Source organism: Mytilus californianus, unplaced genomic scaffold (genome assembly GCF_021869535.1).
Source record: "Mytilus californianus isolate M0D057914Y unplaced genomic scaffold, xbMytCali1.0.p SCAF_11, whole genome shotgun sequence".
NCBI classification, from domain to species: Eukaryota; Metazoa; Mollusca; class Bivalvia; order Mytilida; family Mytilidae; genus Mytilus; species Mytilus californianus.
The window spans coordinates 69,225,727-69,240,084 of record NW_026262593.1 but is presented as its reverse complement, the minus strand read 5'-3'; the positions used below and the strand labels follow the sequence as shown (position 1 = coordinate 69,240,084).

Sequence of the window (14,358 nt, the reverse complement as noted above, 5' to 3'; positions counted from 1 at the left end):
GTGTGAAAAATGGACAGTTTTCAACGATTTTTCAACGAATAAAGTTTCATAACTCCACAATGTCATATCAGAAATGTATCAAAAAAAGAGAGCTTATTTCAATAGATATAAACAAGCCACCAAAGTTTCATGAAAACTGCTCATCTTAGGTCCGAGTACACAGTTATTTCGTAGTGCATTTCTTTTAGAGAATAAATGAAAATTAAAAAAATCCCACCTGCGCTTTCTCAATAATATTTTTACAGTGTGTTGTACTACTTTTGGGACAAATTATATCAAAATTATAGAAAACTTCATCGGCTCTAACTCAAAATATGGACAATTTCATGTTAAGGGGGTCTTCAAATCTTTTGACAGCTTCCGAAGTGCTAATTTTTAACATTTTTCAGCTGGACCAAATCACTACTTTACTTTAAAATTCATGACCCAAATTTTTTTACAGTGTCATTTCAACCCCCTTCTTACTATTTGAGTCATAAAACATGGAGAAATAAATTTGGAAGGGGTATAAAAAAAATCGACAAGTAACACACTGTCCACACTAGGGACTATATTCGTGGACAACGAAAATCAAAGGACGATAACTGTGTACCCGGACCTATTAGGGTAGAAAAAGTTGACCAATCTTAATGAAACTTGGTATGACCATAGCTTATTAAATTATAAGACTGCTTACAAAGTTTCATGGCAATAGGATATATATTATAGACAATATGACTAATTCTATATTCAACTTTGCGTGTTAAATTTAGACGTTAAAATTGAAAATTTTCAACTATCAACATTTGGGGCTTAAAAAATTAAAATATTGCAAAAAAATACTTTTGAAATGCCTTAATATATAATATATTATATATTAAAAGCAATAGAGTACTCATTTGATTTATCAGACTTATCATAATTATTAAAAAGTCAAATTTATATGAGCCTGTGGCTAAAAATGGAGGTTTTCCAATGAAGGGGGGCCTTACTTGAAGATGTAATATTTTCCAGCAATTTTAAATTTGTAAAGCTTTTTGGTTATAAATAATCCTTACATATGTATTTAATGTACTATAAATGGAAAGAAAACTTACAAATAACATATCACATTAGTTTAAAAGGGTCTTAGGCCAAGTAAGACTGAAAATAATTTAGGGTCAATTTAGGCCGTATCACATATTTACATTTAAAAATGCATATTGAAGCTATAGGAAATAAAATTTTGTGTCTTTTCTATCATTTTTATACTCAGGTGACATGATACAATAAATCTGAGCACAAAAAGACTCTTGCATTCAACTTTTTTTGCAGACAGTATGGTCTGATACAAAGATTTTTCACTTTTTAGTGAAAAACATGCATGCAATTTTAGTCTCAACAGGCTTATATTTGAACCACTTGCTATCCTACAGAAGAAAAGAAAGATATTATGTGACATAAAACAGGTACAATGGACATTGTTAAGTGCTTTTTATACAAATTTAGTGAGGTCTTTATAATGGACTTCAACTTTTATGTTCCAAGCTCCTCACATTTAACTTGATCCAAACAGGGCGTTAGACAAGGATCATATATACAACACATTTTGAACATATTGTCCGAGATAATCTTCTTTTCTGTAGATTCAGAGTTCACAAATGAGTAATACAACTGGATTGAAGCATAGAAACACAAATATTGACACATAAAAACCTGTCAGATAGAAAGTCAGAATGCCACTTATGCATCAAAAATTGAAAAAGCTATGAAATGCTTATTTTGACCATAAAATGCCAAAATTGGTCATTTTTGCAGAAATTCTATCAAATAAAAGTTTAAATCCTTTAGTTTTATGCTATTTGATAAATTGACACCATCAAATCATTCAGGGAAGTTGCCAAAGTACAGATTCTATATTTCCTGATTTCACCTCTTAGGTCCGAGTACACAATTATTTCGTAGTACATTTCTTTTAGAGAATAAATGAAAATTAAAAAAATCCCACCTGCGCTTTCTCAATAATATTTTTACAGTGTGTTGTACTACTTTTGGGACAAATTATATCAAAATTATAGAAAACTTCATCGGCTCTAACTCAAAATATGGACAATTTCATGTTAAGGGGGTATTCAAATATTTTGACAGCTTCCGAAGTGCTAATTTTTAACATTTTTCAGCTGGACCAAATCACTACTTTACCTTAAAATTCATGACCCAAATTTTTTTACAGTGTCATTTCAACCCCCTACTTACTATTTGAGTCATAAAACATGGAGAAATAAATTTGGAAGGGGTATAAAAAAAATCGACAAGTAACACACTGTCCACACTAGGGACTATATTCGTGGACAACGAAAATCAAAGGACAATAACTGTGTACCCGGACCAAAGCACATTTTTGAATTATAAATTGTCTGAAAACTGGAAAATCCCCCCTTTTTTTATGAATAAAGTCCCAATACTACAACAACAACAGCAATACTTTATTTTATGAGGGTTACACAGTTAGCTGTATAACTAATCTTCCCTCTCAGGCCCTCATCATAGAAAAAGCATAAACAAAAAATGCAAACATATAGTACATGGCATACATTAGAATGAAAGTCAAGTATAATGATAATGTTCAATACAACTGCAAAAAATGTTATGAAAAAATACACATGATAAAATAATTAATATTCAATATTTTTTCAACTTGTTGATTTCAATAAATGATCTGTTATTTTGTATTTGAAAGAGTTAACATTTGTAATATTTCGTAATGATATTGGCAAATTGTTCCACAAGAATGGTCCAGAATACATAAAAGATTTCTTGAACAATTCTATTTTTGGTTTAGGGAGTATGAGGTTTCCTTGAACAGCATTTCTCAAGGGGTATGGATTCCTTACTGAAACATAATGAAACTTGCTAGTAAGATATGATGGGGCATCATTTTTGATGCACTTAAATGTCATCACAAACTTGTGATATCTTATTCTCTTTTCAACTGTCATCCAGTTTAAGTGTTTGAATAAGGGCTCAGAAGGAGCGAAAGTTTCCAGTATTATTCTAGCAGCTCTCTTTTGTAATTTCAATATCCTATTTAAACCCTCACTGCTACAACTACTTCACACTATACAACAATAATCAATTAGTGGTAAGATATAACCATTATAGAATAATTTTCTGCAGTCTAGATTTAGAAATTTCTTAATCTTTAAAAGTAGATATAGCCTAGATGAAATTTTTGAGCAGATCAAATCAATTTGGTTTGTCCATGTGAGCGAAGGGTCAATTTTAATGCCTAAGAGACTTTCGCATGTGGAAGATTGTATCACTTGATTGTTAATAGTTAAACAACCTTCACTGTAATGTGGCATTGCTTTTTGCTTTGTTCCAATAATCATATATTTTGTTTTATTTTTATTGATGAACATATTGTTATCATTACACCATTCCTCAACACCATGCAAATCTTCTTGTACCTTTGACTGTAGAGTTTGTCAACAACTACCAGAAAGATGTAAAGTTGAATCATCAGCATAAAAATCAGTACAATTTTTCATATAGATAGGATGGTCATTTAAGTATAAAATAAACAGAAGGGGCCCTAATATGGAGCCTAGGTGGACACCATACTTGATATAAAGTTTTTCAGAATGAGCATTACCAATTTGTACTTGTTGAGTTCTTTCATTCAAATAGGATTTGAAAAAAGAAACAGCAGCATTATCAAATCCATAAATTTCAAGTTTTTTTCAGAGAATATCATGATCTACTACATCAAAGGCTTTCTTAAAATCCAACAGGACTGCTAAGTTGATATTACCGTCATTCATATCCTGTACCCATTTATCTATGATATTGATAAGGGCAGTTTGGCAAGAGTGTTCTTGTCTAAACCCAGACTGTGCTGGATGTAAAAGATTAAGTCTTTAATACTCCAAAACGTATAATCTAAAATTTATAAAAATCAAAATGGAGCTTACGTCAATAGATATAAACAATTCACCAAAGTTTCATGAAAATTGATGAAAGCGTTTTTGATTTATTGTCAAGTGTTGACAATGGACGGACAGACAGGCAGACAACGGTATATCATAATACGTCCCGTAAACGGGCGTATAAAAAGTGGTTTGTCCATTTTTATTAATTATATACAATGTATTTAATTATGTTTTCATTTAAAATAATTATATACAGCTTAGATCTGTATTTGCAGATTTAAGGGACATGCCACAATCACTCTTTGTTTAATACAAAAATATCAGGGATGGATTAAGGGATCCCAAGGGGGCCCAAATCACACACTCTCTTTATGGTTTTTATTACATTTTTTTTTTTACTTTTCAGTATGCCTCTTCCCCTTTTTGAAAATCCTGGATCAAATTATTTTTATCCATTATGGAATTATGCAGTTTTCATCATTTTTTTTTTAAATCAGTAATTTAGCTCCATTTAAAGTTTAATTTCATTAATCTTATAAAATCAATGCAATTTAGTTTACATAACTCTTGTACAATTTTCTTTGATATGTAGCCACCTATTAATATCTGTATAAAATTAAGATGATAATGAGACAACTATGTGTATTTATGTTGCATTTTTGAGGAACTTGTCTACAAATATAGAAATACTCTTGCATATTTCTGTAAGTGAAAGCCCTTGTAGTTACCAACCTGCGTAGGAATATCAGAATAGCTGTAGGTTGACAGTTGAGTAGACACAGTTGACCAAATATCATGTACATATCCATTGCTGTCACTGCTGATAAAGCAGCTTATTCCAACAATACTATTATACACCACTGATCTGAGAGGTACTGATCCCAACATGACTCTAGTAGACAGCCTACTTATATCTGTAATATAAAACAACCTTCTTAGACCATACTGATAGTAAAAAGCAGAAATTGAAATTATACTATTTTATTAAATGATCATTTTAGCCGTATGTGGTCAAATCAGCTAGTGCAAAACTTATGATATTGTCATGCTGATATTAAAACTTTTTTATGCAGTGATTGGGCCATATAGAACAAAGCTGAATTTGACAGGTACAATACAATATATATGTCACAGAATCACAGTACAACTCCATGCTTCCAAATGCATTTAGATTGTCACTTTCAAAAATAAATTTCTTTATGACTTTATATATAGATATAAGAAGATGTGGTATGAGTGCCAATGAGACAACTCTCCATCCAAGTCACAATTTGTAAAAGTTAAACATTATAGGTCAAAGTACGGCCTTCAACACAAAGCCTTGGCTCACACCGAACAGCAAGCTATAAAGGGCCCCAAAAATAACTAGTGTAAATCCATTCAAACAGGAAAACCAATGATCTAATCTATGTAAAAAACGAGAAACAAGAAACACTTATGAACCACATCAACCTGCTAACAAAACAAAGGAAGAAAGGTCAAGACATCTTAAAAATAGAAACACTTAGACATCTTTTCCAGTGGTTTTATTTACAATTTGGGTGATTACAGAAAATAGTTGGAATGCCTAATTTGTATGATATGAATTTGAGAGATTCTGGAATGATAAATGGATGGTCTACATCCAATGTCATATATAAAATGCATTTACAGGAAGAGAACATGTTATTAACTGATGGATCTAAAAACTGATACACAACATTGCCAAGTTGATACATTACTTTGGAACATGGAACAAAAATTAGTCAGTAAAACAGTGTTAAATTGTCACACAGCAAGAATTTCAATGCCTTTTGATTTTTCAATGACTATAAAGTAAACACTGGTATAGATCTTCAAAATATGCATTTTCCCCAAAACAAAGAGACTCATGAATTTTTACACTGATTTTAATAATTTTAGCTAGATGTACTTCTTGCAACGAAGAGTAGGAAAACCTTTGTATAATCTATTTGCAAATCCCTGGTAGTGAGTTTTACAACAATAGGTTTATGATGTCTCAAGTATTCCAAAATAGAGAGTTGTTGTTGATCTATACCTCAGATAATTTCTAAACCATAATAAATACAAATCTAACATGTCTAAGGGAAATTTGAGTGAGAGAAATTTTTATGACTGAACTGATAATCAAAAAAACTTTACTTGATACATAGGAAGGTATGAGCTGGAGGTGTCTGAATTCATCTTCTGCTCTCTTAATTTTCTGGTGATGAACCGTGATGACATGTATTGATCCAGCTGTCTGATGTCCACCACCTATAATATTATATTAAAAGAATATTTCTTATTAAAGAATGAACATCATAAATGCATCATAAGACAATGATAAATATAGATTCCACCACCATTGCATCAAGTGTGTTACGATATTTCTCCACTCGAGACAGTTAAATTTAAAAATTTAAAACGTAAGTCTTGCCTATGATTTTTAGACGATATCTAAACAAATTTTATCCTTCTTTTTCAAAGATTTGCAGAAAGTTGTATTTTTTATATGTGTCGTCATCAGGCATGGTCACCTTTTTTCATGACGATAGGAACTTCAGAAGAAATCAAGAAAATTTGACGTCATAATTGAATTTTGACCAATCATTTGCTGAGAACAAAGTTTTTTCTAGAGATGAGAAATAATTTTCTCACACCGATCAGGAAATGTGATAATAACATGAAAATTAGAGAAATAATTAAAAACAAAAGTGAATTGGAATTAGAAAAAAGTCAAAACAAAACTAATATACTATCAGGACTACACATTAACATTTTACAAATGTTTTAATTCACATCATTATTTATGAGTGGTTGTATTTTTCAATGGTTGGCCCAGAACCATTGAATCAAAACTAAAGAAAATGTACTTGTACTTTTGTGTATAATTTTTGCAACATATGGTCTAAATATTCACAGGGGAAATTAATTTTTGCCCAAGTAAAACTGGTATAACTCCACCACATTTTGTAGCTGTACCAAACGCATCACAGCTATCTGGTGTTCTTCTTTGTTGTCTTTGTACATAATTTTGTTGGCAGAGTCTATTGTCAGGGGTAGGAGTGATCTTTAGTATTGTCCAGTAATTTATGTAATTCTGGTTATAAATCTGTTAATGTATCGTACATTTTAACTGGGTTTCGGTTATAGATCACCAGCAGATATATACATACAAAGTACACCACAGTCTCCCTTGCAAAATGGACAAGATGTTATTTTAACTATTTTGCAGGTTGTCGGTCATTTCTAATGATAAATCTTCATGTAATCCATCAACAATTAAACATAATTGAAATAGTCTAGACCTGTCAATTGGAAAATAATTTTCAATATCAAATTCAAATATCAATTTAGATTTTGGGGTCTTTCTTGAACAGTTCTACAAAATGTATGACTTATTAACAACAAATATTATATCTGATTCAACATTTCCATGTGGGTCTAATATTAGTTCCATACTTTTTTTACTGTCCCTTCTAAAAGGCTACCAAGTTGAATAATCTAAGCTGTGTTCCTTAAGCTTGAAAATTGAAGTTGCAATGTATATGTCAGTGAGACAACAAGAAAAATAACCAAAAGAAATCTGGAGGGCAACATACAGACAACAATAGACAGGTGTCAATACAATATGTCAATCTCTTAAACATCCTGGGTCACTCTTAATTTGGGGAAAGGTTACACTTTCCTATGACCAAAATGTGCAATTGTCAAACAAGTCTTAACAAACTTAACTGGTATTAAGATATATCATGTATATCAAGAAGATTCCTTGTGGTAAAGTAAATGTAAAATATACGTAAATTTAAACACACATTGTTATTATCAATCTTTGTGGTTTTTTTCTCTATCACATTTTACTTCATTTTAGGCAAACCTTGTAAATTAATGTTGTAGATACTATACAGGTATATAAAGCATGTTCAATTCAATGCTGTATTGTTATATTTATTGCATTGAGGAGAAAAGTACGCTGCCTACGCAAGTATATTTACTAGTGACTAATCCATTTTACATTGAGCAAATAAAATATGTTAAAACTAAGTATGATATCACAATATGAAAGAGTTGGTGTAATTTGGAGAGAAAAAATCTTGCTCTACCTTTTACAATTTCACATTACCTCTGAAATCTGTTACATCTGGTTCCAACACTTTGTCACAGTTGTTTTCCTTCAGCTTCTTCAGATGCAAGGTTTTGATTGACTTGTTGGAAGAATGTGATTGATTCAATTTTAAATCATCTAAATTTATCTTGACAAAATGGTCATCTTCTCTTATGGTACTGACAGAATCTACAGATTTATCTAACAGCAATGACGGACTTGCATTGGCAGAAGATCGACAACCAACTCGAGAAAACTGAGGTGTATCTGGGAGAGAAAGACTGCTTTTTGATGAAAGAAAAGAAACATTACTCATAACAGATGAAGATTTTTGGTGCTGACTTCCAAATCCCCTCTCTGAAGAAGATAGTCGGTCGGCTTCAACATTTTGTAATCTTCCCAAATTTTCATCTGAGTAAACAACTTTAACAATTTGTGTCTCTCTCTTTGAAAGAACTCCAATATAATCTTCGCAGAGAACAGTTTTTGTAACATGTCCAATGTGCCATTCAAGCTGAAGAAATAGAACAATGTCAAGATAAACTCTGTCAGAATTCAAAATTTTTTTCTCCACAAGATGATAAACGTCTGTTATCTCCTTGGAAACAGTGATTAAATTACCAGTTTTCTGACAAATGCTAATGTCCTGTATTTCATCTTTATAAGGGATTTCTATAACTTGAATATGGGATTCATCTACAGCCGATGTTGTGACATTTTGGTCCTTTCCAGCTAAACGTATGGCTGTTCTATGTTTAACTTTGCCAGACGCCACCTCCCAATTTAAGTAAACTTTAATGTAAAATACATCTTTCTTTGATCTGCGATTGTATGTTGATTCAATAGTTGCTACATAATTACCTTAATAGAAAAGAAACACAATTCAATAACAAATACAAACATTTCCATTGTGGTTTCATTTATATAAATATTATAATCAACTATTATGCATTTAAACCGATATTACATTATATAACAAGTGAATCAGTGAGCAGTAGCTCACTGATGATACCCCTGCCGCAACTGGATAATTTTAATAGTTTAAAAATATGTAAGTGTTCGGTAAACAGGAAGTTGTTAAGTGATGAATCTGAAAATGCATCACACGGTATACATGTAGCTGACTCATATAAACCCTAAAACCAAATTTCAGAATTCCTTGTAATGTAGTTTCTGAGAAAAATGTGATGAAAATTTTCAACTTGGATGTCATGTGTAAAATGATGCAAGTGTTCGGTAAACAGGAAGTTGTTGAGTGATGAATCTGAAAATGCATCACACATTAAAGCTGACTCATATAAACCCTGAAACCAAATTTCAGAAATCCTTGTAATGTAGTTCCTGAGAAAGATGCGACGAAAAATATTCATGGGACGGGTGGATGGACTGACGGACAGACAGAGGTAAAACAGTATACCCCCACTTTTTTAAAGCAGGGGTATAATTATCATATATTGTGTATATTAATTATGAATAACAAATTTAAAATAGATAAGAAAAATAGGACCAGGCAACAAAGCCAATTAATGCAAATATTTCAAATTTTGACTTTATAAAACTTACAACATATTATTATCTAACCATGCTAACTATCATGAAAATAAAACTTAAAAGATATTGGTTAAACATCAGAAATATGGCAGCAAAGGAAAGTTTAATACATTCAAAGGTTATGAAGTTCAGCTATAAACCAGTTCCTAAACCATAATTCTGATATTTACTGTGTTCAAATCTAAACCAACATGATCACCAATCTGTGAATGTAATCACCAAAAACAATCTGGCATAAACATCATATTCTAAATACTGACAAATAACCAAACAGTGACAACCACTGACAAGATTTGGGATTGATGGTTATTAAAGATCCAGCTGCAAATTAAAAGCATATTCAGGTCGAGAACATGATAATGTGAAATGAAAATAAACCCTGTTTTTACTAGATTGTCACATTGAGTCGAATTTGTAATGTGCTAGTTCAGTCAGCCAGAAAACCTGGCACCTTACCTTTCATTAGAAATTTTCAAAATAAGCTTTAAAGATACAGAATAAAGCCCTACAATTTGAAGAAAACAGAAATTAAGGACCCCCATCCAGACCATATATTATCTAACAAGAATATCACATAAAACTGAAGGCTTGCTTCTCTCTGGCATCTAAGGTAGCACCTGTCTCATATTATGTTGCTCAGTCTTTAGTTTTCTATGTTGTGTTTTGTGGGGTTGGTCTTTTCACCACCGAACACCACCTAACACCACCGAACACCCAAAAAAACCACTAACCCTTAAGAAAAACAGTAATGTTACACAATAAAACAATAAAATCGATTAAATTACGTAAGATTTAATCCTATTCTCATGTTTTCACATTTTTATATGCATTAGTGATGTTAAAGTGGAGAATCAAAATTAAAAAAAAAAACGCTTCCGGATCCAGCAATATTTCTTCTGGATTTACACTGTGTATTTCATTGTATTTTATCTTATTGTCTTTACTTTACAATTATTAGAAATGAATCATTCAAATTTAAATAAAATTCTTAAGGGTTCCGCGGAACCCAGTGTCTGGCCTACTTTTGCTGTTAATCGCAGGCTCAACAAAAATGAGATGAGGAAAAAATTTAATAAAAATATTCCTCTCGATACAATTTTTTTATTGTAAGAAGCTTCTGTCCAAGTTTGGTAAAAATCCAGGATAGTTTATGAATCTAATAAATGTTTTAAAAAATTTAACTGCAGACTGTATGTAATGTTAACTGGAAGAAAAACTAAGTCCATTTATAAGTAAAATATGGATAAACAAGTACAAAATTTTAATAAAAATTTCCTTCTAGAAACTAGCTTTTGATCATAAACAAACTTCTGTCCATGTTTGGTACAAATCCAGGATTGTTTAAGAAAGTTATTAAAATTTTTAAAACTTTAACCACAGAGTGAATGTAATGTTTCCTGGCAGAAAAATTAAGTCCATTTATAAGTAAAATACGGAAAAACAGGATTTTTTTTTTTAAATTTACTTCTGGATACTATCTTATGATCATAAACAAGCTTCTGTCCAAATTTGGTAGAAATCCAGGATAGTTTGAGAAAGTTATCAAAATTTTAAAAACTTTAACCACAGAGTGAATGTAATGTTTCCTGGCAGAAAAATTAAGTCCATTTATAAGTAAAATACGGGAAAACAGGATTTTTTTTTTTTACAAAATTTACTTCTGGATACTATCTTATGATCATAAACAAGCTTCTGTCCAAATTTGGTAGAAATCCAGGATAGTTTGAGAAAGTTATCAAAATTTTAAAAACTTTAACCACAGAGTGAATGTAATGTTTCCTGGCAGAAAAACTAAGTCCATTTATAAGTAAAATACGGGAAAACAGGAATTTTTTTTTTTACAAAATTTACTTCTGGATACTATCTTATGATCATAAACAAGCTTCTGTCAAAGTTTGGTAGAAATCCAGGATAGTTTAAGAAAGTTATTAAAATTTCAAAAACTTTAACCACAGAGTGAATATTTGTGGCCGCCGCCGACAACAACGACGCCGACAGAATGTAGGATCGCTATGTCTCGCTTTTTCGACAAAAGTCGAAGGCTCGAAAAAAACATTTTATTTAATGTGAAATTATCACAATAATTATATTTAAAAAAATGTTCGACTTGAAAGTGTACTGTTCTGACAACAGCCCTGCAAGACTGTCCTTTTTGGTTCTCTTATTATCATTTCTTATTAAGTTATGTATATATATGTATAAACACATTCATCCTCGTTCAGAATGTAAGTAAAATATATAAATAAAGATGAAAACAATATATTTAGGTGTGTTAAATGGTATTTTAATGTGTTCGGTGGTGTTCGGTGGTGAAAAGACCTACCGGTGTTTTGTGTACTATTGTTTGTCTGTTGGTGTTTTTCTTTTTTAGGCATCATGGCGTTGTCAGTTTATTTTCGACTTATGAGTTTGAATATCCCTCTGGTATCTTTCGCCCCTCTTTTATAATAAAAACCAATGGTCACTACCACAGTGTACACATAGAATTTCTATTTTTTTCTTACCAGGGTAACAAAACACTATGTCATGGATTGTTTGTTCTGTTGTGGAAAAACAACTAATTTTACTGATAGAACTGCCCAATGAGAAAACTTCAATCGTGCATTTATCCGTGGCTACAAACAGTTTGTCTTTGTGATTGAAAAATGCAATGGGCTCTCCATCAACCTGGACTACGCTTTGTGATTTAAAATTGTGGCATTTAAAAACCTTAACCATTTCTTCTACTTTCACTTCCTACTACAGTCACATGATCGTCATACATACATAAACACCACAATTTAAAGAGGCTAATTCTGATAAGCCAATTTATTTGGTTTTGACCAATCAAATATGATATTAGAGTGGATGCAGTTACTTTCGGTTTATCTCGTTAGTTATCATTTGGAGAATACTATGGCGCTAGTTTTAAACAAACATGTTGCGACACAGAATACAGAAAAACACATATATTTACACTTTCCTTCGGAATCATTCCTCTCTAGAAAAAGTGAGTTTTACATTTGAGTTAACCAATCCAACATGAAAATCGAGATGACAACTATATAAATCAGTCTTCACGATAAACTTTTGAATCCACAAGCCCGAAGGCGAAGCTCAATTTTATGAGGCAGGCGTTACCTGTGAAAGGGGACGAAGTCTGTATGAATTATTTTTTTTAATTCAAACATATTTTACATGACTTCAAAATCTGTTCAAAAAAGAAACGGAAATACCCTTACGTTTCCGATTTCGGTTCTGTTGTTCGGAATATTTTAGTTGTGACGTTATTTATGTTATGACGTCATATTCAATGTAAACAAAGAAACGCTATCAGGTAACGTTTTTTCATATCAAGCCATTCAAGGAATTATTAAAAATGGAATTGGTATTGCGTTCCTTCCTATATTTTACTAGACTGATAAATATATATTTTACTCAAAGACTCATGCAAACGAGACCGGAAAAAGGAAGTAGATTTCTGCGCAAATGCGGGAAAATAAAAAAGTCTGAAAATAAAAAAGTTAACGACTGGAGAATAGAAATATGATCACAATTGCAGTCTTCCTCTCACCAGCAGTAAAACCCTCGCCAAAGTGGGGCGTCTGTTTGGCTGTGCGGGATGTACAAGTACGTAGTAGCCATATCCAGTTAAAATGGGGACATTAAAATTATTAGATGGCTCGTGTAAAGAGAGTGCCACACTCTTTGCACGTTAAGAACCCTTGCAACAACTGAGTGGTTCGTAGGTGGTCTGTTGCAAGGCTAAATTTATGTCCCTCTCCAATATACATGATATACCCTCATTTTTCCGTGGCTGTCCAATTTCCCCGACCTTCATCCCAGATGGCCATTATTGCAGGACCTACCTATTATATTTATTGTTAATTTGTTCTCGTCCTGAACATGCATGAAATATTTGCCACTAGACGCTAAGCAACCAACAATCAATCAATATATTAGTCTCAGATAAATATAATATATCTTAGATACTTCAACAATGTTTTAAGTCAAGTCAGAGTATTTATTTCCAACTTAAAGGCGATCAGATTATTTATTTTCACTCAGGCCTGGACCAGAATAGTTATTTTCTGCTTGTCCAAAAAATTGCACAAAAACTTCCCCCATCCTGAATCAAATGATTGTATCCTAAACTAATTTAACTTTTATGATACAGGTCACCTTTTGGTAGGTTACTCATTGCATTGCCATGATTGCGATATCAAAATATAATAGCATAAAAATCAAGGCTGATCCAGGGTACTTGGAAAGGGTTATTCAAAACCGCAAGAAGTTTGCTGAGTGTATATTGAGGCAAAATATTTTTAGACAATTTTAAGCAAAAAATATATATATTTTCCAGACGAAGGGGTGCGCTCTCTATGCCGCTTTGCATTTGCCACTGCCAGTATTTCGTGAATAAATTGTATACCTTGGTAAATATGCCGAGTGAAGTGAGCCAAACATATTTTACACATCTTAAATATTTTTGGGCCAGAACATTTTTTTTTCATGTTTGATAAAGCAAGATTATTTATTTCCAACTTAATGGGGGCCAGAATATTTATTTACAAAATCTGCCAGGCCACCACCTCAGAATCAAATTTTTGTCCCCTAAATTATTCTGGATTACTAATACCCCAATCATTATTAAATAATTCGTGTAGAAATTCTGAAAAGGGAACTTATATCATACATACACCAATCTATAGTTGTTTTCATGAATAATTTACATTGGTTGACCCGGATCAATCTGAGTAAAAGACATTATTGAACAATCGGTTCTTACTGTGATGTAATAACATACTAGTAAGCATAGTGACATAGGAAATGTTATGTACAGGAAAGTGC

At 31.8% G+C, this 14,358-nt stretch overlaps 2 protein-coding genes across 5 annotated transcripts in view; one reads left to right on the top strand and one right to left on the bottom strand.

Moving 5' to 3' along the window:
* LOC127720593 (BLOC-2 complex member HPS3-like) overlaps positions 1-12,281 on the bottom strand; it is a 50,424-nt gene extending 38,143 nt beyond the window's left edge. The window contains exons 1-4 of the mRNA XM_052227260.1: positions 12,033-12,281; positions 7,996-8,838; positions 6,033-6,146; positions 4,623-4,804 (exon numbers count right to left, since the gene is read on the bottom strand). Coding sequence (XP_052083220.1) covers positions 4,623-4,804; positions 6,033-6,146; positions 7,996-8,838; positions 12,033-12,246 — 1,353 coding nt within the window. The 5' untranslated portion in view covers positions 12,247-12,281. The remainder of the gene's footprint in view (positions 1-4,622; positions 4,805-6,032; positions 6,147-7,995; positions 8,839-12,032) is intronic.
* Positions 12,282-12,396: 115 nt separating this feature from the next.
* The window catches only part of LOC127720582 (voltage-gated potassium channel subunit beta-2-like), a 64,193-nt gene continuing 62,231 nt past the window's right edge, over positions 12,397-14,358 (top strand). For all 4 annotated transcript variants that reach the window (XR_007990881.1, XM_052227209.1, XM_052227208.1 and 1 more), the window contains exon 1: positions 12,397-12,517. The gene's annotated coding sequence lies outside the window, so the exon portion shown is untranslated. The remainder of the gene's footprint in view (positions 12,518-14,358) is intronic.